At 46.2% G+C, this 25,617-nt stretch overlaps 1 long non-coding RNA gene and 1 gene segment (V, D, J or C); both read right to left on the reverse strand.

The window, feature by feature from the left end:
* LOC140479452 (uncharacterized) overlaps positions 1 to 15,961 on the reverse strand; it is an 841,377-nt gene extending 825,416 nt beyond the window's left edge. Inside the window, exon 1 of the long non-coding RNA XR_011961044.1 lies at positions 15,930 to 15,961. This is a non-coding gene — a long non-coding RNA (uncharacterized lncRNA). The remainder of the gene's footprint in view (positions 1 to 15,929) is intronic.
* Positions 15,962 to 16,430: 469 nt separating this feature from the next.
* LOC140479344 (immunoglobulin kappa variable 3-15-like) lies at positions 16,431 to 16,748 on the reverse strand. The segment is given in 1 exon segment: positions 16,431 to 16,748. A coding segment is annotated over 1 exon segment (318 nt).
* Between the last annotated feature and the right edge of the window lie 8,869 nt (positions 16,749 to 25,617).

Genomic DNA, 25,617 nt, shown 5'->3' on the forward strand with positions numbered 1-25,617 from the left:
CCTTTCCAGTTCTTCATATCTTCCTTCAGTTGCCTGAATTTTCACTGATATTCCCACATTTGATTGTTCTCAACTTTAGTTTTCTGTTTTCTCTCACTTATTTTGTCAGTGACAATGTGTTAACAAGTGGGGACCTGTTCTGTACTGAGCTGAAATCATTTTAACCATCTCCCCATCTCATTGAGAGTCTGATCTGACAATTTTGGCTGACACCAATCTCTGTTGCATTCTGTTTTCTGAGAGCTGGGTGTCACTGGCATAGATCATTATTTGTTACCCAAGGCTAATTGCCCTTGAACTGCTGGCCTTGCTGTGGCCTCTCAGAAGGCATATAAGAGTTAACCAGATTGCTGTGGGGCTGGAGTCACATGAAGTCCAGACTGGGTAAGGCTGAGGCTGGACAGCAATCAGGGATCATTATCGTGGTCACCATTAATGAGGCTTGTTTTGTGATTTGAATTTAAATTCCAGCACTTGTCACTGGGGGAGATAGTACAGTTCGATATATTGTGGCAGGACCCTTGTTTTGTATCTCACTGAAAGACAACAGCTCCCTCAGTTCTGCAGTGTCAGCCTTGACTGTGTGTTCAACATTGGAATTAGGAGCAGGAGGAGGCAATTCAGCCCTTCGAGCCCGCTCTGCCATTTAACAGGACCATGGCTGATCTTATCCTGCTCTCAGCTCCACTCTCCTGCCTGCTCCCCATTGCTCTTTATCTCACTTTTCATCAGAAACAAATCTTTCTTGAACCTGTGGATTGATTCTGCCTCCACTGCACTCTGGGGCATTGACTTTCACAGATTCACAACCCTCTGGGAGATGTAGTTTCTCCTCAGCTCAGTTTTGAACCGACCTCCTCTCACTCGATATCGATGACCTCTTGTTCCAGACTGTCCTACAAGGGGGAGCATCTATTCAACATCCACCTTCTCAATCCCCTTTCACATTTTCTATCCCTCAATCAGATCCCTCCTCATTCTTTTGAACTCCCGTGAGTACAAGCCCAAACTATTTAACTGCTCCTCGTGGGACAGCCCTTTCATTCCTGGGATCAGTCAGGGGAACATCCCCTGAACAGCCTCCAGTGCTGAAGGACTCTATGATCAAAATAGAATCCCCAAAACTTCTGAGACAGAGGTGACAGTGCTCCCACAGACCAGGTTCCAGTTTTACAGGGCACTGCTCTCAGCTGGATGGTTGGGAGTTTGAGCTGATGTTAAGCTGTATTTTGGAGAGGTGTAAGCAACCTTTTTGATCAAAGCCTCCAGAAATGTGAAGGTGACATTTATGAGTAATTCAAAGCAATGATCGACTCAGTTATTTTGACTCCTGGGGCCTGCTGAGTACTAAAACTCAGCATTTAAGGATTGCTGAGAAATATCTTCATTGACTTGGACATTAATTGTATTTTTTAGGTTCCACAGTTTAATGAAGAGTCCAGAAGTTTATAGCTTTGGGTTATTTCCCGATCTCATTGTTGCTGCCTACAAGGCTATGAAGGACACAGAGTGGAAGAAGTACTTTCCTAAAGACTAGAGACTGCTCCTGTCTTCAAAGGCTTGCCATTACTTGAGTGGATATGAGACAGAACCACATGCTTCAGGGCAAGAATGGAAAGAAGGAACTTGCATTTGTAACACAGAATCCCTAGAGTGTGGCGGTGGGCCATTCAGCCCATTGACTCCATACCGCCCCTCCGAAGGTCATTTATCTCGACCCCTATCCTATCTCTGTTTGTTCCAATGGCTACTCCACAGAGCCTGCGCATCCCTGTCCATTCTGGGCAATTTAACATGGCCAATTTACCAGCCTGCAGATCTTTAGACTGTGGGAGGAAGCCAGAACACCTGGGGAAAGACCACACAGACACAGAGAGAATGTGCATACTCCACACAGACCCACCTGAGGCGGTTCCCTGATTTGGTGAGGCAGCAGTGCTAACCACTGAGCCATCGTGCTCCCTATTATTGCTTACTGTAATGTCTGTTTCATGACTTGTAATTTATTTTATTGGTTTAAATAAACCAACTCATAGAGTTAATGGATTGATTATGGGACCATTATCTTTAACCTCACAGTGAAAGGCTGGAGAAAACACTGTGCAGATGAGGCCTATTGCACAAGCAGCTTAATCTGCGAAGGTGTGTGAGGCAACATATGGGCAAGGAACAAAAGTAGGCCACTCGGCCCTTTGAACCTGCTCCCCCATTCAATAGGATCGTGGTTGATTTGATTCTAACCTCAACTCCACATTCTCTGATAATGTTCCATCCCTTCAGTCATCAAGAATCTATCTACCTCTTCCTAGGGTAAATATAGGGTCGGGAAATGGGTCTGGATTAGTTACTCTTCGGAGGGTTTGTGTGACCTTGTTGGGCTGAAGGGTCTGTTTCCACACTGGATGGATTCTAAATTCTGCATCCACTGCCTTTTAAGGAGGGGAATTCCAAAGACTGACAATCTCTGAGAGAAAAACATGTTTCTGAATCTCTGTTTTGAATGGATTCTCCCTTAATTTTAAACAGTGATGCCTGGTTCTGGATTCTCCCACAAGAGGAAACATACTTTCCACATCCACCTGGTCAAGGACCTTCAGGATCTTGCTTCTTTCAATGAAGTCTTGCATTCAGTTTCCCCTCACACTACACCATAATGTTCTATGAGCTTTCCTGATGACTTGCTGTACCTACATACTAATCTTCTGAGGTTAATGCACAGAGACCCAGATATGGTTCTGGGGACACAGGCTCAATTCCCACCGTGGCAGATGGGGGAATTTAAATTCAATTAAAAAGTCTGCAATTAAGAGACTAACAATGACCATTAATCCATGTCGATTGTCAGGAAAACCCATCTGGTTTATAAACGTCCTTCAGGGACGGGAACTGCTATCCTTACCTGGTCTGGCCTACATGGAAATCCAATCCCACAGCAATGTGGATGACTATTAACTGCCCTCTGGGGCAATTAGGGGTGGGTAATAAATGCTGTCCTAGGCAGTGACACCCTCATCCTGTCAATGAATGAAAAAGAAAGATTTGACTATAAATAATCAACAAGGATAACAGTCATTTGTAATGAATGAGCGGCCTTTGTTACAGGCCCTCATTATCTCCTGATTTATTCTCTTTCCCACCATAAAGCTACTGTTAGGAAGCATGGAGACTATTCCGATCAGCTCTTGGATCTCTCCCCTATTTGTGCTGTTTTCCAGAACACAAGTGTCTTCCTGCTCCAGCCTCCACTCCTCCCCTCACACTGTTCTCCCTCTCTCCACTCCGGACCTCTCACACTGTTCTGCAGCCTCCGCTCCTCACCCAGACCTATTTAAGACCAGAGGTTATAAGATTAAGTTGTAAGTATTTTTTGACCCTGTGTGTGGTAGATATATGGAATATGCTGCCTGAGAGTGTGGTGCAGACTGAAAATTACACAACCTTTAAAAACATTTGGATGAGCACTTATAATACCTGGGCATGGTCGGCTCCAGATGACTGCAGGTAAATGGGATTAGTGTAGTTGAGTGTTTGTTGGTCAGCATTGACATGGTGGGCCGAAGGGCCTATCTCTATGCTGTGTGACTCTCGAACCTGTGTCCCTGGCTCTGTGAGGCAGCAGTGCTGTGTCACCCATAATGAGGGAAGCACACAAAAAAATCAGCACAAAAGCTGATCAGAATTCAGCTCTTCCTGTTTTTGAAAACCCCATCCACATCACTCAGTTAGCAAATTAAAACAAACGATTGGTTATTAGCACAGCTCCCTGCCGGGGTGGTGAAGGGGAGGTGTGGTCACTGGTTAGATAACAAAGACATAGGAAGAGAGGGAGTGGACCCAATTAAAATGGAAGGGGAGTGGTGTGGGTAGAATCTGTGAATGGATACTTACTCATCTGACAGAGTGCCCTCCACCTGGCAATCTATTTTACATGATGTGGAAACATGGAGTATAGAAGCAGGAGTAGGCCATTTGGCCCCTCCAGCCTGCTATGCCATTCGATATGATTGAAGCTGGTCATGGAGCACATTACTGTAATCCATCTCTACCCCATATCCCTTGATTCTTGAGCCACAAGAGCTTTCTTGATAACATCATGTTTTGGCCTCAACCACTTTCTGTAACAGAGAATTCTACAGGCTCACCACTCTCTGGGTGAAAACATTTTTCCTCATCTCTGTCCTATAGAGTTTACCCCTTAACCTTAAACCATGTGCCCTGGTTCTGGACTTCCCCACCATTGGGAATAGCCTTTCTCCATCTAACTTGTCTCATCCTGTTCCAATTTTATAGCTTTCTCCAAGATTCCCTTCCTTCATTCTTCTAAACTCCAGTGAACACAATCCTCACCAACTCAACCTCTCCTTATACGTCAGTCCTGCCATCACCGAAATCAAATGGCATTCAGTAATTAATATTACTCAGCCCAATGTAGAACACAGACTTTGTAGGTCAGGGTTAGAAGACAATCATTGCCGGTTCTAAAATTCAGGCTTCGGGTGCAGTAATCTCAATGGAATCATTGGATACAATCGTACAACAGCAGAAAGATGGGAGGTGTAGATGGAAGGTGCAGACAGCGGTGTAGACAGTGGGTGTAGGTGGTGGGTGCAAACAGAGGGACTAGACAGTGGCTGCGGATGCTGGGTTCAGACAGTGGGAACAGACGGTGGGTGCAGACGGTGGTGTAAATGGTAGTATAGACACAAGCAAGACCTTGCGTGGTGACCACATGGGTGGCTGTGTGGAATTACACAGAGAGCAGCCAGTGAGCCTGACACAGTCAGGGACACCCCCTGGTGCTAAAGGTCATGCTGCTGCTGACAAAGGTTACATTTTAACTGAAACTGCACTCCCTCCCTACACGCTCCCCTCTTGTCCCCATTTACCTCACTACAATACAATGAGATGCCAGTCAGCATCCTGTGCCCTCGCTCAGTCTCCATTGACATTGTCTCCATTAGCCTTGGTCCTCCTCCCAAGCACTTACTTACTTGGGCCTTCACTGAAGCTTGAGCCATTTCCTCTGACCCTTTATCATGTGTTTGCCATCTCAGAACTGCCTCACCTAGTCACCACTAACCTGCACTGCCCTCTCAACATGGAGCACAGATTGATACGGAGCAGAAAAGGTCCTTTGTCCCATTGAGTCTGTACCAACATAACTACCACTAAAGGCACTCTCATCCCAATTTCCTGCACTTATCCCAGATCCTTGAATGTTATGATATTTAAAGGTTGTAAGGTTTCCACACTGTACTACCTTCCCTGACAGAGGGTTGCATGTTTATAGTTTTTATCACGTCAGGCTCACGGAGCTTAACAAAAGCTCAACTCATTGGGCATTTTTTAAAATTTGTGGCATGGTGGCTCAGTGGTTATCATGGCTAACTCACAGCACCAGGGACCCTGGTTCGATTCCAGCCCCAGGTCTTTGTGGAATTTGCACGCTCCCCCTGTGTCTGTGTGGATTTCCTCCATGTGCTCCAAGTTTCCTCCCACAATCCAAATATGTGCAGGTTAGGTGAATTGGGCATGTTACAATTGTCACAGTGTTCAGGAATGTGTCGGTCAGGGGAAATGTCGAGTGGAAGGGCAGGTGAATGAGTCTTAGGGAGTTTCTCTTCAGTGGGTCGGTGTGGACTTGGGCCAAATTGGTGATGTCTGTCATGAAATCTTTCAAACCACTTTCATTTTGTCTCGTGTCGTTTAGTTCTTGCACTCCTTGTTTAATAAATGTTTCATTTTTTCTGATAATATGAGTTCCCTGATGAGCTGTTAACCGTTTCCAATCAGGGAGTCCTGGCTGACAGATAAAAAGGGGAGCGTCAGAAGGACTGATACTCTAGTACCTGACTCTGAATAACAACCTGCCAACCAACCCCCTCCTTCTGTCCCCTTAATCACCCCAAGCTTACTCTTGTGGCCCCGTCGATCCAGCCTGTGCTGCCTTTGGGAGAGATTGACGTTCCCTCCATTCCTGATGAAGAGCTTATGCCCAAAATATTGACTATCCTGCTCCTCGATGCTGCCTCACCTGTTGTGGTTTCCCAGCAACACACTCTCAACTCTGATCTCCAGCATCCTCAGACCTCACTTTCCCCTTCCCCCGACTCGCTTATTACAAACAGAAATGACTGGTGGTGAGTTTAACCCTGAGGGTCATCTCAGCTGAGGCAGAGGGAGAGAAGGTCACACCTTCATGGTGGTAGCACACCTAATTCATCCACTGCAATCACTCTCAGGGCTGCAAGAATTCAACCTCCCTCACTCAGACAGCTCCCTCCCTGGAAGGTATTATTGCTGCACCTGGTTTAGGGCTAATTGAGCATGAAATACGACTATGGCTAGCCAGCACTGGCTGAGCAGACAACTACAACTGCAATGACCCCGGCTCCTTGTAATTGGGGAGCACATTAGGAAGCACAGTGTGCACTGCCTCTGAAATCCCTCCCTTACTGAGAACACACTCTCAGTATTCACCTTTCTCAGCTGCCATTTCAATTTCATGACAAATTCTGTGTCCTATGATCCTGCCCCACTCGCCACCTGATGAAGGAGCTGCACTCCGAAAGCTTGTACTTCCAAAGAAACCTGTTGGACTCTAATCTGGTGTTGTGTGATTTTTAACTTTGTCCACCTCAATGAGCTGCCATCTCAGGCTAAATTGTTCTCCATCTGAGATTTGAGAAGATTAAGGCCTAATCTTCAATCCCCATCACAAAGCCTATTCTCTATCCATCACTCAGACACACCTCCAGGCAACACTGAGTTAACACACACACATACACACAGAATCAGGCAGCACTGAGTAACATGCACACAACCCTAGCTGCCTGTAGGTGTCTCTTTGAATAACACACCCACACTCAGAGTGACACCTACAGGCAGCATTATGTAGTACACTCATTCAGAGAGACACCCAGCCTGCAGTGTCAGTGATTGGCCTCAGATCATTTCAGGTACAACACAGCATGCAGCAGAGAGTGCACAGTGCGATCCCAGCACCTGAGTTTAGACCAGAGAGTGAACACGGAATGCCTCAGATTGTAATTATTGAATCCCAACAGCTTTCAGTTTCTATTCTGTTTGGAATCTTGGAACCTCCACAGATTCCAGACCAACTGGATTATTTGAAACTGATTGCTGATTGGCTGTCAATATCATCTACCATGGATTGACAGGCCATGTAGCCAATTGTGACAATGCCATGCTGACATGCAGCTAAACCGCTGAATCGAGTGGTCCATTTCCAAAGCAAACAGAGACAGAAACTGAATCTTCATCAACTTTATTCCCTTTTCCAGACTGACATTGACAGAAAACAGACTACAATTAACAGCCCAGACAGAGGAAGCTGCATAAATTCACAGCTACAATGGCTTTTGAGGAAAACACTTGTGGAGATTTTCTCAATAACATGAGAATCCTGCCCTTCAAATCGTGACAAAAACCTTAAATTGGAACTGGCTGCTGAGCAGGAAGGATATCTGATTTATTGAAGCAGACATTTCGAAGGTTCACATTGTTTTGTACAGCTGACAGCCTTCAGCAACTTCAAGAGATTTTACTTGGTATCACAAATCAACCCTGTACCAATCAAACAGTCCCAGAACTGGGAGAGCATGGAGTTTGACACAGCGTAAAGCTCTATCTACACTGTCCCAATGAACTACCTTTACTCCTGAAACTCAGAAGTGTCTCTGAGCCAGTCGTGAGAAGGAAGAGAGTTGAAATTCAGTGCTGACAATGACCTTTGTCCTGCCAGCTCAGCCCTGTTCTTTTTAAAGTAGTGTCTCCTCTGTGGACTGTCTCAAACACTCTACACACATTCTGATCTCCTGATGCTCTTGCTGAGGGGAGAGGGGAGGGTCACGTGGGTGAGGGCACAGGAGAAGCGAGCATTGGACTCCCAGTCAGACCCAGAGAGGGTCAGCAGGCTGCTAACACTGTAGGTGCTGTCCGAAGCTCGCAAGTAGTTGCTGGTCTGAACCCCGTCCGAAATGACTGCACCATCCTTCTTCCACTGCACCTCTAGCTCATCGGGATAGAAGTGATTGGCAAGGCACACCAGGGTGGCAGTGCCCTTGGCATCTACCTGCTCCGGGGAGGGGGGCAGCAGGGTCAGCTTAGGCTGAGAGTTGTCACGGCCTGAAAAACAATTTTAAGAGAGAAACAATTTTAATCCCTGCCATTCAAAGGGATTTTAATTCTCAGAATATTCACTGATAAAATGTTTGAATATTTGTCTCCAATACCTAATAAACCACACAAAAGAATTTACATTTTTAAAATTGATTCTTGGGAAATGAGTGTCACTGGCAGGAGCAGAATTTAATGCTCGTCCCCAATTGCCCCTGAGAAGGTGATGGTGAAAAAGAAGGGAAAGTTTTGGACCGTCGTTTGGGGAATGAATGTGGGCAGCTGGGAGAACTAGAAGATGGCGATCATTTCAGTGACAGTGATCAGAACTCAGTGAGATTGAAATTAGGGATGGAAATGGAGAACCATGGAGCAAGTGTAAAAGGTTTTATTTTACTGAATGTTTCGGTAATTTAGTAAAAGTGGACTGGAACCAGTGACTTGATGGGAAATCATTGTCAGGGCAGTGGGAGCCCTCAAGTGACAAGACAGAGATCATTCAGAATCTGTTCCCACAAAGAGTAAGGGTGGGAAACCCAAATCGAAACTCTTAGCCTGGGATGTCAAAAGGCAACCAGTGTAGGGAAGACCAAAGAGGGAAGGTGATGTTGATTATCTGGAGTTCAAACCTGCAGAAAGCTGAGAGGAGGATAGAAAATGCAGGATTAAAATTGAACAGGACCTGAGGAAGGCAAAGAGCTGTAAGGATGACATATGTCCAAGTGAATCAGGAAAATCCTACCGAACAAGAGGATTGGGGTAGTTACCAGTTGGGGTGCCACAGGGGCCAGTCCGTGGTACCCAGTTATTCATAATATAATAGAGTCATAGGGTCAGAGAGACCCAAAAGGCCCATCAGCCCATTGTGTCAACATTGGTAAAAAAACAACAACCCAATAATTCTCATCCATTTTTCCAGCATGAGGGAATTAGATGCAGTATGTGTTCAAGAAGGAGTTAGATATATTTCAACGATCAAAGAATGTGGGGAGAAAACAGGAACGGAGACTATGTTGGATGATTGGCCATGATCATATTGAATGGTGGAGATGTGGCCATGGTGATTAATGAATGCGGGTCAGTAAGGTGGTTAAGAAGACACATGGGAGAAACTGTTTTTCTTTTTCCCTTGATGGAATGAGGGCATTGCTGGATCGGCAGCATTTATTGCCCATCCCTCATCGCCCAGAGGGCAGTTTAGAGTCAATCACATTGCTGTGGGTCTGGGGTCACATGGTAACGATGACCGTTTCGTTCCCTAAAGGTCATTAGTAAATCAGATGGCTTTTTCCTGACAATCAACGATGGTCATCATTAGACTCTTAATTCCAGATTTTTTTTATTGAATTCACATTCCACCATCAGCTGTGGCAGGGTTCTAACCCTGGTTCACAGAACATTTTCTAGACCTCTGGATTAAGAGTTCAGTAATTATATCTTAGACCATTGCCTCCCTTATCTCATTATTTGTTGACAGTGAAATCAAGGAGTTTGTTTATGCTGGAACTGTATAAAACCCCAGTTAGAACACAGTGAGAGAACAGTGTACGGTTCTGGTCACCACATTACAGGAAGGATGTGATCCCACTTGTGATGGGGACAGAGGAGGATTTTGTCAAAAAATGGGGAGTTTTCGCTTTGAGGAATGATTGGTTTGGCTGGGATTGTATTCTTTGGAACAAGGAGGCTGATGGGAGATTTGATCGAGGTGTAGAAAATGATGAGGGGCCTGGATAGAGTGGGTAGGTAGGACTGATTTCCATCAGCACAAAGGATGATAACCATGGGGAGAGATTGAAATTAATTGGACACAGAGTTCGAGGGGAATTGTGGAGTAATTGTTTTCAGCCAGAGGCTCGTGGGATCTGGGACCCACTGTCTGAAAGGGTTGGAGAGGCAGAAACCCTCATCATATTGAAAAAATCGCTTGGATATTCATTTGAAACAGTGAAACCGCAGTCTAATGGAGCAAGAGCTGGAAAGTGGGATGGAGCTCGATATCCCTTTAACAAACCTCCAATTAAGCTAGTCCCATTTTCCAGCATTTTGCGCATATCCCTCTAAACCCTCCCTATTCGTGTACCCATCCTCTTAAATGTTGTAATCATACCCTCCTCCACCTCTTCCTCTGGCAGCTCATTCTATACACACACCACCCACCACGTGAAAAAGTTGCCCCTTCAGCCCCTTTCAAATCTTTCCCCCGTCGCCTTCAACCTATGCCTCTAGAACTGGACTCCCCAACTCTGATTATAATACCTTCTCTACTCACCCTTTCAATGCCCCTCATGATTCTATAAACCACAAAATGGTCACCGCTCAGCCTCAAACAATCCAGGGAAATTAGATCCTATTCAAACTCTCCCAGTAGCTGAAAACCTCCAAACTTGGCAACATTCTTGTAAATCTTTTCTGAAGCATTTTAAGGTTCACAACTTTTTTACAACAGCAGGGCAACCAGAACTACACACAGTTTTCCAAAAGTGGCCGAACCAATGTCCTGTTCAGCCGCAACAGCTCCCAGCCAGTCAGACAAAGAAGAATCTGAAGATGTAATCTATTTGGATTTCCAGAAGGCCTTTGACATAAGGTACAAGCCCATAGAGTTAGGGGCAAGGTACTGGCATGGACTGAGGACTGGTAGGTTGATATAAAGCAGAGGGTGAGGAAAAATGGCAGCTGGTGACCAATAGAGTTCTGCAGGTGTTAATGTTGGAACCATAACTATTCATGTCATGCGTTAACAACCTGAATGAAAGAAGTGTTGCAAAGTTTGCAGACGACATGAGATAGATGGAGGGACAGGTAGTTTTGAGGAAGTGGGAAGGCTATAAAAGGTCCTGGATAGGCTCAGAAAGTGGGCAAAGAAGTGGCAGATAGAATACAATGTGTTACAATGTGAGGTTATGCACGTTGGCAGGAAGAAGAGATGCAAAGGCTGTTTTCTAAATGAGGAAAGCCTTTGGAAATCTAAAGCACAATTACAAGCTCATTCAGGTTTCGCTGAAGGTGAACAGGCAGGTTCAGTTTGTGCTTGGGAAGGTAAATGAAATGCTAGCATTCGTTTCAATAGGGCCAGAATACAAGAGCAGAGATGTACTGCTGAAGCCGTGTAACGTTCTGGTCAGACTGCATTTGGAATATTGTGAGCAGATTTGGGACCCATGTTCGAAGAAATAATGTGCTGGCATTGGAGGGATTTACAAGAATGATCCTGGGGATGAAGGGCTTGTCATATGAGGCGTGGTTGAGGACTCTGGGTCTGTACTCAATGGAGTTTAGAAGGATGAGGATGGACCTTATTGAAATTTACGGAATACTGATCAGCCTGGAAAGAGTGTATGCGGAGATGTTTCCGAAAAGAGGAGAGAGTAGGTAACCAAGGCACAGCCTCAGATTGAAGGGCCGACCCTTTTGAGCTGAGATGAGGAGGAATTTCTTCAGCCAGAGGGTGGTGAATATGTGGAACTTATTGCTACAGAGGGCAGTGGAGGACAAGTCATTGAGTGTATTTAAGACAGAGATAGACAGGTTTATGATTATTAAGGGGATTGAGCATTCCTGTGGAGTAGGAAGGAGAATGGGGGTGAGAGGCATATCTGCCAAGATCAAATGGCAGAGCAGATTCAATGGGCTGAATGGCTGAAATCTGCTCCTATTTCATAAAGTCTTCTGGAGAGTTTCCCCAAAACCCTGGAACACTGAACCCACTGGACTGTGAGCCCTGCTGGACCTGTTTATCATCAGAACTTTGCCAAGAGATGACCAAAGGGTGGAGAGAATTTGCACCTATGTGGGAATTATAGGATACTTCCCAGCTCCTGGAATACCATGAGTGTAGGAAGTGTGGTCAGTGACAGCAGTTGGAGCTCCGGGTTTCGGAGCTTGAGCAGCAGCTGGTGTCAGTGCGGAGAGCCCGTAAGGCTGAGAGCTCCGTGGAGAGCATGTTTCTAGATGTGGTCACTCTGCAGCTTCAGAGTATGCAGGGAGAGAGGGAATGGGGGAGCAGCAGACATTCCAAAAGGACCAGGCAGCTAGTACAGGAATCCCCGAGTGCATCCCACGCGCCAACCAGGATTCAGTTCAGAATCCTGATGAGAATGATGGTTCATCTGGGGAGTGCAACCAGATCCAAGTCCATGGCACCATGGGGAGGGCTCAGCTGTATAGGGGGGCACAAGGAAGACCGGAAGAGCGATAGTGAGAGGAGATTCGAGAGTGAGTGCAATCGATAAGTATTTCTGCAGCTGCAGATGGGAATCCAGGATGGTGTGTTGTCTCCCTGGTGCCAGGGTCAAGGATATCACTGAGCGGCTGCAGAGCACCCTGAGGGGAGAGGGGGAACAGGCAGCAGTCGGGGTCCACATCGGTCCCAGTGACAGAGGGAGAAAAGGGATGTGGTCCTGCAGTCAGAATTTAGTGACTTTGGGAGGGAGTTCAGAGCAGGAGCTGAAATGTAGGCATGTGCACATTATTCCCAGTGTCCCAAATAAGTGAGAATAGAAACAGGAAGATAAGACGGATGAATAAGAGGCTGGAAAGAGAGTCTAGCAGGGAGGGCTTTAGATTCTTAGGGCATTGGGACTGGCTGTGGGCGAGATGTTACCTGTTACAGACTGAATGGGATGCTCCTGAATAGAGCTGGGACTGAGTTCCTTATGGGGTGATTTGTTGCTGCTGTTGGAGAGAGTTTAAACTGACTTGGTAGGGCTGTGGGAGCCAGGGGGGAATATCAGAGAGAAACACCAAGGTTCACAGAATCCTCAGTGGAGTCCAAAGATCACCATCAAGTGGAAAGTAGAAGAACAAATGTGCAGGAATTTACAGGGTCTGTCAAATCACGACAGAGAGTTGTTATAAATGGGGTGGCTGGGGAGGGGGGTGGCGGTGGGGTTGGGGAGGGGAAGAGCTTTAATTATCATCATAGACTGGGATAGTATCATTGTGAAGGGCAGAGAGGGTCCAGTGTTGTGAGAGGGTGCTCTGGTGAACTTTCTCCAGCCGTGTGTTTCCAGTCCAATGAGGAAGGAGGCTCTGTTACACCTGGATCTTGGGAGTGAGGAGGCGCAAGTAAACCAAGTGTCAGTGAGAGGACATTAAGGGAAGAGTGATCATTGTATCATAAGGTTGAGGGTGACCATGGAAAAGGAATCCAGTTTCGAAATGATTCACTTGGGAAAACACAGACTTCCGTTGGGTAAGAACACATCAGAGTGAATGAACTGGGGTTAAAGGTTGCAGCAAAGTCCTGAAGTGAATAATAAACTCGAAGTTCAGGGACAGTCGAGGTATATTCGTGGAATGACACTCAATTCCTGGCTGTTTTGAGACAGAGGGGGTCGAAATATTGTAAATAAGAAAAGGGCGAAAGTGTAACTAGGGAGTGAATAGGTCCCCTTAAAGATGGCTAATTCACTTAGCCTGCACATTCCTGTACACTTTGGGCAATTTAGCATGACCAATCCATCTAACCTAGACATCTTTGGACTGCGGGAGGAAACTCGAGTTCATAAAGGGATAGTCAATGTGATTTTGTGGATTGGAAATCCTTTCTCACTAACTTGATTGAGTTTTTCTGAAGAGGAAACAAAGAAGATTGATGAAGGCAGAGCAATTGACATTGTCCACCTGGATTTTAACAAAGCATTTGACAAGGTTAGCCATGCTGGACTGAGTAGGAAGGTTAGGTCACATGAGTTCCAGGGTGAGCTCGTCATTTGGATAAAAAAATGACTTGAGGTAGGAGACAAAGGGTGGTGGTAGAGGGCTGCTTTTTGGACTGGAAGTCTGTGACCAGCGATGTGTCATAAATATCAGTGTTGGGTCTACTATTTTCCTGATTTAAATAAATGATCTTGATGTGAATATAGTAGGTAAGTTTAGTAAGTTTGCAGATTACATCAAAATTGGTGGTGAAGTGGATAATGAAGAAGATTATCTCACAGTAGAGCAGGACCTTGATCAGTTCGCCCAATGGCTGAGGAGTGACAAATGGTGTTCAATTTAGATAAGTGCAAGATGTTGCATTTTGGAAAGGCAGGACCTACACAGACAATGGTAGGGCCTGGGGATTAATGGTAGGGCCTGGGGATTCATGGTAGGGCCCTGGGGATTAATGGTAGGACCCTGGGGATTAATGGTAGGACCCTGGGGATTAATGGTAGGGCCTGGGGATTAATGGTAGGGCCCTGGGGATTAATGGTAGGGCTCTGGGGATTAATAGTAGGACCCTGGGGAGTGCTGTCGAACAGAGTCCTAGCAGTTCGGATGCACAGGAAGGATGTTATTAAACAGGAAAAGGTGCAGAACATATTTACAAGGATTTTGCCAGGAGTGGAGGGTTTGAGCAAGAGGGAGAGACTGAATAGTCTGAGGCTCAGAGGTGACCTTACAGAGATTTTAAAAACCATGAGGGGCACAGATTTGGTAAACAGCTAAGGTCTTTTCCCTAAGACGGACGAGTCCACATCTGGAGGCACAGGTTTAAGAGGAGAGCGGAAGATTCAAAAGGGATCCGAGGAGTAACATTTTCATGCAGAGGCGGTGCATATATAGAACAAGCTGCCAGAGGAAGTGAATGTGGCGCATACAATTACAGCATTTAAAAGACATTTGGATGTACACATGACTACGAAGCATTTTGAGGGATATGGGCCAAATACTGGCAAAGGGGACTCAATCAGTTTAGGATATCTGGTCGGCGCAGACTAATTGGACCGAAGGGTCTATTTCAGTGCCACACAACTCAATGACTATGAGAGGCTGGACCCTGAAGTGCAGGAAGCTAGGGGTGACCAGATAGAGGTCTGTGAAATCCTGATGGGGTGAGATAATGTAAATAATTCAGGAGGATGTCAATGTTTTGTAGAGAGGGTAGAAAACACTCCCAAAGATTGTTCCAAGAATGAGAAACCTCAGTTATGTGATAGACTGGAGAAGAGATGGCTGGGAGGGGATTTGTTCGAGGAATTCAAAATCAGGACGCGTTTGATCAGAGCAAACGGGGAAAAAATGTTCCCACTCTTGAAAGGATTGAGAGCGAGAGGCCACAGATTGGAAGTGATTGGTAAAAGAAGCAAAAGTCAAATAAGGAAAAACATGTTCAGCCAGTGAGTGGTTCGAGTATGGAATGCACTGCCTGAGAATGTGGTGGAGGCAGCTTCAATTGAAACATTCTGAAGGGAATAAGACTGTTATTTGAAAAGGAACAATGTGCAGGGTGACAGGGAGAAGGCAGGAGAATGACACTCAGTGAATTGCTCATTCAGAGAGCCAGTATAGGCAGGATAGGCAGAATGGCCTCCGTGTGCACTGTAACAGTTCTATGATTGTGTGATTGAGCAGAGTTAAAGCTGGGGAGGTGGGAGCTCGGTGTCTCACTGTGCTGCTGCTGCTGCTGCTGCTGCTGCTGCTGCTGAGGTCAGTGAGATCAGAGACTGGGACAGGGAGCCAGAGCTCACATCAAACTCTGCCCGTGTCTGTCACACTGAGACTGTCAGGAGGTTACTCACTGATTTCACTCCATGCTGCAGGAATGGGACCACAGGCTGCAAATGGACAGAGCTCCTCCACACGGTGAGTAAAACAGACTGACTTATATCTTGCTGTTTAAAGGGGGTAATGGAACTAAAGAAATACAGCTGGACACGCTGTTAGACACAGTGCTCCTCAATCAACCATTTCATTCACTGCAGCTTCCCACTTACACCTTCAACAATTCAGCAACTGTATTTTCGAAAGTGTGTTTCAGTATTGACAGGGTTAATAACGGAGGATTGAGGTTTACTTACTCAGTCTGAGCTTGGTTCCTGGACCGAACGTGTACCACAGTGAGAGCTCCCAGTGCAGAGGCTGTACAAAAACGTCTGCTCTCTGCTTCCCTCTTATCACTGTCAACCTCTCTCTGTCTCTGGCTGTCAATCACTTACTCTCACCGTCTCCCTACCCCTCTCTGTCTCTCCATCATTCATGTGTCTTTCTCTCTCTGTCTCTCTGGGTTGTTTAGAGCTGGGCTCGGGAGGTTTGTAAAATTTATTTTTCGATGTTAAATCTTGCAGCTGCACTTCACATGTGGCCATGGAGTGTAAGAAGGAAACTTGAGGCCTTCAGTTAGCGTTGAGACACCACAGGGACTGGAGTGTGTCGTGGACAGTGACAATCTTAGCATGGGGTAATTTGTTCAGTTTCATTTAGATCTAACTGTGGGTTATATCAGTTCAGGCGGTGGGAATGTGTGTCCATTATTATGCATTTTATATAACCATGGATGTGTCAGTACAGGAGGTAGTGCTTTATGTATTGAGGTTTTTGTACAGCTCTGTGCCACTGTGTCGAGGGTAGCTGTATTCCTGCATACAGTAATAGTCAGCGACATCTTCATTCTGAACGTTGCTGATTGTCAGGGTGTAACTGGTCCCTGATCCACTGCCGGTGAATCGATCGGAGACTCCTGTGAATCGAGTTGCTGCATTGATGATCAGAACAGAGGGTTTCTGACCTTCTCGCTGCTGGTACCAAGCAAGGTCGCTGCTAATGCTTTGACTGGCCGTACAGGTGAGTGTTGCGGTCTGGCCCAGTCCCACTGACAGCACTGGGGGAGACTGGGTCATGATGATGTCCCCATTGATACCTGAGGGGTCAAAGAGAAACACAGTGAAGTCAGAACTGTCACAGAAAGAGCCTGTCAAATGAGAGATTGTTGGAGACACTGAGCATTCCTCTGGTTTTAACATTTTCCCTTCAATCACAAGTCAGTGGAATTGGAGTGAAATGGAGAGCAGCTAAAGATTCAAGGTGGAAAGAGAGAGATTTGTACCTGCGACACAGAATGCCAGGGGCCAGATCAGCTGGATGTGTGAAATCATGGTGTGTGCTCCTGTCCCTGTGCCTGGTTCCTGATAAACTCTCCCTTCACAGGGCTCTGCTTTATAAAGCTGCAGCCTGTGAGAGTCTGACTGGGTGTTCCTCAATATGTAAATAGCATCAGGCATAGAGCCACATCAGCCCCCCACACTTCCTCTTCACTCTTTCTCTCTCTCTCTCTCGCGCTCTCTCTGTCTGAGAGAGTCATTGATGTGAACAGCACTGAATGAGGCCATTTGGCCAATTGTGTCTGTGCTGGTAAACAGCGATCTGATGACACTAATTCCATTCTCCAGCTCTTGGCCCATTACCCTGGCGCCTACAGCAACACAAGGGAATATCTAAGTACTGCTCCAATGTCATGAGAGTTTGTGACTCAACCAGCCTTTCAGGCAGTGAGCTCGAGATTCCCACCACCCTCTGGGTGAAAACATTTCTCCTCAACTCTCCTCTCACTCTCCAACTCTCCAACTCACCTGGCCATGCACTCACTCGTGTTCAGAAGGATGAGGGGATGTGATTGGAACATATAAAATTGTAACAGGATAGGGCAGGGAGGAGGTTTCCCCTGGATGGGGAGTCTGGAACCAGGGGTCACCATCTCAGGGGGATTGCGGGTAGACCATTTCGGACTGAGATGAGTAAACATTTCTTCACTCAGAGGGTGGTCAACCTGTGGAATTCTCTACCACTGAAGACTGGCAGAAAGGAACTGAACATATTCAAGAAAAAGCGAGAGATAATTGTTTTGCATTTAAACAGCTTGAAAAGAATGGGGAGAAGGCAGGAATATGGCTTTGAGAGAGAGGATCAGCCATAGATCATAGAATGCCTACAGTGTGGAAACAGGCCATTTGGCCCGACAAGCCCACACCGACCCTCGAAGAAATTATGACATTCAAAAATTGATACAGCCATGATCATACTGAATGACAGAGCAGACTCAAAGGGCCGAATGGCCTACTGCTGCCACAAATTTCTATGTGTCCATGTCTGTGTTACCTTCAATCTCTGTTCCAGGTTATTAAGTCCTTGAATCATATAAAAAGTGCCATCCTACCCACCTGAATAATCTTATCCCTCTCTATCAGGTCCCTTTTAAGCCTTCACTGCTCCAAGGAAAACAACCCTAACCTTTCCAATCTTTTCTCAAAGCTCACAGTCAGGCAGCATCCTGGGAAATCTCTACGCCCTTTCAAGTACAATCACATTCTTCCCATAAAGTGGTGACCAAGACTTGTCCCTCTCTCTCTTTGACCCACATCTGCCACTTCATTCTCTCTACCTGTTTCTGTCTCTCCCACTGTTAATCTCTTTCATGTTCTCTCCTTCTCTCTCTCTCTCACTTTGTCTCATCGTCACTCTCTCCAACTCAGTGATGCTTTCTCTCTCCGTCTCATCATCTGTTTCTCCATCTCTCACTGTCTCTATTACTCGCTCCCTCTCTCACTTCAATTAAAAGCCTCCAATTGTTATTTGTCACACTCTATTCCTCCCTCTTTCTCTCTCCTTCCCTCTCTACCTCCCAATTTACAGTCTCTCTCCCTCTCTCTCTCTGTCATTCTAAATCTACCCATTCTCATGTCTCTCTCTCTCTCTCTCTCTTTCTCTCTCACTCAACCCTACCCTCCCTCTCAACTCTCTTCATGCTTGGTCTCACACCCATCCTGTCTCTTTCTCTCTCTCTCTACTTGTCTCTTTGTCTGTCTCCATCCCTTTCAGTCACACTGTCTTGCATCTTATTTCTCGCTCTATCCCTCAACCTCACCATTTCTACCTCCCTCTACCTCTCTCTTGGTCCACTCACATACCTTACACCGTATCAGATGCTCGTCCCTCTATCTCTCTCTCTCTCACTTTCTTTCTCTCTCTCTCTCACACACACATACAACCTCTTTCTCCCTCCATCTCTCTCTCTCTGTCTCGCTTCTCTCTCTTTCTGACAGTGTCCTAGGTGGTGATAGTTGAATGCACGATAAATCTCCCCCTGCTCTGCCCCACTAATGGATGTTAACCCGTGACCCCTGTCTTCTCCTGGAGGAAGGCCCTATTTCCACGTCAACCAGGGTTTGGCCTCTCTCAAGAAGATGGACAGATTCTTATCAAATGAAGGACAGTTCTGTGCTGTTCTGTGCTGTTGGCCCATTCTCACTGAGGACTGGTTTGGACACAAACCTCATTCCATGAAGGCGCAGCAGAGAGAGGAGTTCCTCAGGCCATCAGTGTGAGCTGGAGGGACAGGACAGGTTCTGACCCAGTGACCCATCCTGTCCATTCACAACATGTTCCAATCCTTACCCCTCTCCTTCCCTATGCATGGTCAGTCTTTTCTGAAATGGAGTGGTCCCTCCCCTGTCTCACACCAAGGAGGAGATGGGACAGATTTTTAATGAGTAATGGGTTAAAGGATGATGGAAAGTGAGCAGGAAAATGGAGTTGAGTCTGAGATGGGATCAGCCATGATTGTATGAAATGGTGGAGCAGACTCGAGGGGCTGAATTCTGTTGCGCTCTCCTCTACATTGCGGAGACTGGGCGCCTCCCAGCAGAGCGCTTTAAGGAACAGCTCCGGGACACCCACACCAATCAACCACACCACCCCGTGGCCCAACATTTCAACTCCCCCTCCCACTCTGCCGAGGACATGGAGGTCCTGGGCCTCCTTCACCGCCGCTCCCTCACCACCAGACGCCTGGAGGAAGAACGCCTCATCTTCCACCTCGGAACACTTCAACCCCAGGGCATCAATGTGGACTTCAACAGCTTCCTCATTTCCCCTTCCTCCACCTCACCCCAGTTCTAAACTTCCAGCTCAGCACTGTCCCCATGACTTGTCCTACCTGCCTATCTCATTTTCCACCTATCCACTCCACCCTCCTCCCTGACCGATCACCTTCATCCCCTCCCCCACTCACCCATTGTACCCTATGCTAATTTCTCCCCACCCCCACCCTCCTCGAGCTTATCTCTTCACACTTCAGGCTCACTGCCTTTATTCCTGATGAAGGGCTTTTGCCCGAAATGTCTATTTCGAAGCTCCTTGGATGCTGCCTGAACTGCTGTGCTCTTCCAGCACCACTAATCCAGAATCTGGTTTCCAGCATCTGCAGTCATTGTTTTTACCTCGAGGGGCTGAAGTGCCTGCTCCTGCTCCTAGTTCTTATGTTCCCCCTACCCCTCCCCCATCCCTCTTACTGTAACTTTATGAACATTCTTGGAATGCTTTGCGCATTGAAGGCGCTATGTGAATTCAAGATTTGTGTGGATTTAATGTGGGGACAGAATTGCGCACGGGCTGTGATAGCTCCTGTGGTTGAATATCCTGCTGAGAGGCTTCAGCCTTCCATATACAGAATGGGGAAGTGGGGGAGGTCCGAATGGACTGCCGGGGTACATGGCACTGTCACCTAGCAATGTGGTTGACTCTGTATTGCTCTCTGAAATGGACGAGCAAGGCTCTCAGTTGTATCACTTATGACAACGTTTCAACAAAGAACTGAGACCGGACAGGCCACAGGCATCGATCTAGACATGGAAAAGACAAAGACATAAACAGCCCTGTCTACCCTGCTCCATCCTTCTTACTGACATCTGGGAGCTAGTGCCAAATTCAGGAGATCTGTCTCACACACTAGTCACGCAACAGCCTGACACAGTCATACTCACAGAACCATACCTTACAGACAATGCAGGACCCTGCATGTGGCCTGTCCCAACAGAAAGGCAGACCCAGCAGAGCTGATGACACAGTGGTCTACAGCCAGGAGGGAGTTACCCTGGGAAGCCTCAAAGTTGGCTCTGGATCCCATGAAGACTCATGACACCAAGTTAAACATGGGCGAGGAAACCTCCTGGTGATTACAAGATATCCTGCTCCCTCAGCTGATGAATCAGTCTCCCCTCCATGTTGGACAGCACTTGGAGGAAGCACTGAGGGTGGTGACAGCACAGAGTGTGTTCAGGGTGTTGGATTTCAATGTCCACAACTGAGAGTGGCTCAGCAGTAGCACGACAGATCGAGCTGCTTGCTTCCTAATAGACGTAGCTTAGGGACTGGCTCTGCAGCTGGTGGTGAAGGAACCAAAAAGATGGAAAAAACCCATCCTCACCAATCTTGTGGCTGTAGATGCATCTGTCCTTGACAGTATTGGTGAGAGTGACAATCACACAGTCCTTGTAGAAACTAAGTCTGACCTTCACATTGAGAATCCCCTCCATTGCGTTGTGTGGTACTATCACCGTGTTAAACAGGACAGACTCCAAACAGATATTGCAACATAAGACAAGCTCATAAATGGGGATGATTGCCAAAGATTGCACAATGCTCAGCACTATTCTCAACTCCTCAGATACTGAAGCAGTCCACGTGCTAATGCAACAGTATCTGGACAATATCGAGGTTTTGTCTGAGAAGTGACATTTCCCATTGGTGCCATGCAAAAACCGACCAATCACCATCACCAATAAGAGACAATCTAAACATCGCCCCTTGACAATCAATGCTATTACCATCACTGAATCCCCACGATCAACATTCTTGAGGTGCCATTGACCAGAAACACAACTGGATTAACAAAAGAAACACAGTGGTTACAAGAGCAAGTTAGAGGCCAGGAATACTGGATCGAGTAACTCAACTCCTGATCCCCCCAAAACCTGTCAACCAGGTCAGGAGTGTGATCGAATACTCCCCACTTGCTTGGACATTTGCAGCTCCAACAACATTCATCGATTGATAGCGTCAACAAGTCATACAGCACAGAAACAAACCCTTAAGCCAAACTTCTGCATGCTGACCAAGGTTTTCTGAAGTGAACTCATCTTTTTTGCCTGCATTTCACACATTTCCCTTGAAACATTTCCTATCTATGTCTATTGTATCCTATGTCTTTCTTATCCACTCAAAAAGCTCAATACCAGAAAGAGCAAAGCAAACAACTTGATTGGCATCGCATTCTCAAAGCATCCAACTCACCGTCACTGACGCTCCATAGCAGCAATGTGTATTATCAATAGGTTGCACTGCAGAAATTCATCACAGATCGTCAGATAGCACCTTCCAAACCCATGGACAAAACTAGAAATTGCAGGAAAAGATCTGCAGGTCTGGCAGCATCTTGTAGAAAAATCAGAGTTAACATTTCGGGTTGAGCATGAAATATTAACTCTGATATCTCTTCACAGATGCTGCCAGACCTGCAGAGCTTTTTCAGCACTTTCTATTTTTGTCTCGGATTTACAGCATCTGCCATTACTTTGGTTTCCTTCCAAACCCATGTTCACTTCCATTTAGAACAAGAGCAACAGATACGTGGGAACACTGTGAGCTGCAAGTTCCCCTCGAAAAAGCTTAGCATCCTTACTTGGAAATATGTCGCTGATCCCTCAGCCTTGCTGGGCTAAAATGCTGGCATTCCCTCCCCAAAAGCATTGTGGGTCAACTTACAGCTTGTGGACAATAACAATTCAAGATTGCAGCTTCCTACCACCTACTCCAGGGCAACGAGGGACAGGGTAAAAAATGTTGGCCCAGCCTTTGAAGCCCACTTCCCACAAGTGAATATGCAAAACCTAATGAAGTATCCCTCAGGAGGGGAGAGGGAATGTTCAGGACCCTGAGCTCCATTTCCCAGCCCAGACAGTTTGTCGCCCAATGAATGAATAAGATGCCAATTTGAAACCCAGGTTCAGGGCAGTCTCACTCTGTGGACATGAGATCTGTAAGAGGGAATTGGAGATTGAGCTGGAAAGGAATGATTTGCTGGGTTATGGGGAGACAGAAGGGAGCAGTGGGACTAACTGGGTCATTCAAAGGCATGATGGGCTGAATGGCCTCCTCCTGTCCAGTCAGATTCCAGGGAGTGCAAACGCTTCACAGTCTTCTCCCATCTCAGTAACAAACGTCCAGCTGCTGTGAACTCCTTCTTTCACTTCCTCTATTGGTGAAGTTTCAACCTTGCGATCTGACAGTCTTTCCAGTTGTTTTTTACACTGGGGCTTTCTGCTGTGGTCAGAATCTCTAATAATAAGTGTCCAATCAGTGACAATCACAGCAGCTCAGAGCAGTCAGGACTGAGGAGCCAGGCTCAATGTGAAACACATTGGGAAGTTCAAAGCAATCCTCTTCAACTCCCGGTACAAACTCCATCCCTCTCCCTGACCACTGTAAGCTGTTCAACCAGACTCTTTGCAACTTTGGCCTCTTCTTTGGGGCTGATTTGAGGCCCAAATCCTCCACATCACAATTTTTAGCCACTGAAACTCTCAACCATGTCTTTGTGACTCCAAATGTGACCATTCCAATGTTTTCCAGGAGTTCTCCGGCTGTTTCCTACTGTCCATTCTCTCCCCTGGCTACCTGCCTTCCTCACACACTCCCAATTTTTATTTTTCTCCCATTTCTGGACCTGATGGGAATAGGATTTCTGGATTAATCTCCCATCAGGTGATTTCTCCGCCTCTTGATGCTGCTTGGCTTGTTGTGCTCTTCCAGACTCCTGTTTGTCTACTTTGGATTCCAGCATCTACAGGGTTTTGGTTTTAACAAAGCCTATAATCATTAGCCATTCTAGCTGCACGTCTTACTTTCATTTCCCTTTGGTCTTCTACATGAATTTTGATTCTAGAAGGGAAGGAAGTTTTAAATTCTTCTCAAAGGATAACTTCTTTGAGAGCATTGTAACTATTCTCCGCTGTTAATGCTCTTTTCCATCTGTCAACATTATTTTGCTGGACTCTCTGAAACTCAGTACAGGTTTGTCCAGTCTGTTTCCGTAAGTTCTGAAACATCTCTCTGTATGATTCTGGGACCAACTCATGTGTGCTTAGAATAGCCATTTTCATCTTCTCGTAATCCTGAGAACATTCTTCTGACAGTGATGCAGAAACGTCTTGTACTTCCCAAGTTCTCATTTTTTCATGTGCAAGGTCCAACCTCGCTTGTGTTGCTATCCTCTGAAACAAAAAGAAAAATGCATCCACATCCATCTCTTCATAGTTATAGAGTCAGACAGCAAACAAACGGGCCTTTCTGTTTGTCGACATGTCGATGCCAATCAGTAATCACCAAACTCCATTTACCTGCACTTGGTCCATAGCCTTCCATGCCCTGGCATTTCATGTGCTCATCTGGATGTTTCTTAAATGTTATGAGAGTAGCTGCCTACACCACCTTCTTAAGCAGCACATTCCATATTTCTACCACCCTCTGCAAAAAAAAAGAACTCAAATCCCCTCCATTTCACACTTTTTCACACGGTAAGCTTATTCCCTCTGATCATAGTCATGTCTAACATGGGGAAAAGATTCTCACAATTGACTTTGTCTATGGCTTTCATATTTTTGGATACCTCAATCAGATTCCCCCAAGAGAAAACAAACCCAGTATATCCAGTCTCTCCTCATATCTAACACTTTCCATCCCAGGGAACATCTCCAGTTCAATCACATTCTTCCAACAGTGTCACGACCAGAACTGTGCACAATATTCCAGTCACGACCTAACCAGGGCTGTGTCAGGTAACAACAAAACTTCCTTGCTCCGAAATTCTACACCCTGGCTAATGATGGCAAGCATCCCATATGCCTTCTTCACCACCCTGTCTAGCTGTGCTGATACCTTCCGGGATTGATGGAGTTGTACACCAAGGTCCCTTCCGTTCCTCACTACTCCGAAGGAACATAAGAACATGAGAACTAGGAGCAGGAGTAGGCCATCTGGCCCTTCAACCCTGCTCTGCCATTCAATAAGATCATGGCTGATCTTTTTATGGACTGAGCTCCACATAAGACCTGAAGACATAGGAGTGGAAGTAAGGCCATTTGGCCCATCGAGTCCACTCCGCCATTCAATCATGGGTGATGGGCATTTAACGACAGTTACCCACATCTTCCTGTCACCCATAATTCATTGCAAGATTAAGAATTTATCACTCTCTGCCTTGAAGACATTTAATATCTCAGCCGACACTGTGCTCTGTGGCAATGGATTCCAAAGGCCCATCACTCTCTAGCTGAAGAAATGTCTCCTCAGTTCTGTTTTAAACTGATCCCCTCTAACTCTAAGGTTGTGCCCATGGGGCCTAGTATCCCCACCTAATGTAAACAATTTCCCAGCATCCACCTTTCTAAGCCATGCATTATCTTGTAAGTTTCAATTAGATCTCCCCTTCTAAACTGGAATGAATACAATCCCAGTATCCTCAGCCGTTCATCATATATTAGGCTTACCATTCTAGGGCTCATCCGTATGAATCTCCACTGGACACGGTCCAGTGTCAATATGTCCTTCCTGAGTTGTGGGGCCCAAAACTGGACGAAATGGGACCTATCCAGAGCTTTATAAAGTCTCAGTAGCACATCTCATTTTACATTCCAACCCTCTTGAGGTAAAGTAGGAGAAAGTGAGGACTGCAGATGCTGGAGATCATCTGAAAACTGTGTTGTTGGAAATGCGCAGCAAGTCGGGCAGCATCCAAGGAGCAGGAGAATCGACGTTTCGGGCATAAGCCCTTCTTCATTCCTGAGGAAGGGCTTATGCCTGAAACGTCGATTCTTCTGCTCCTTGGATGCTGCCTGACTTGCTGCGCTGTTCCAGCAACACATTATTCTGCTCTTG

The sequence above is a fragment of the Chiloscyllium punctatum genome, chromosome 7 (assembly GCF_047496795.1).
Source record: "Chiloscyllium punctatum isolate Juve2018m chromosome 7, sChiPun1.3, whole genome shotgun sequence".
NCBI classification, from domain to species: domain Eukaryota; kingdom Metazoa; phylum Chordata; class Chondrichthyes; order Orectolobiformes; family Hemiscylliidae; genus Chiloscyllium; species Chiloscyllium punctatum.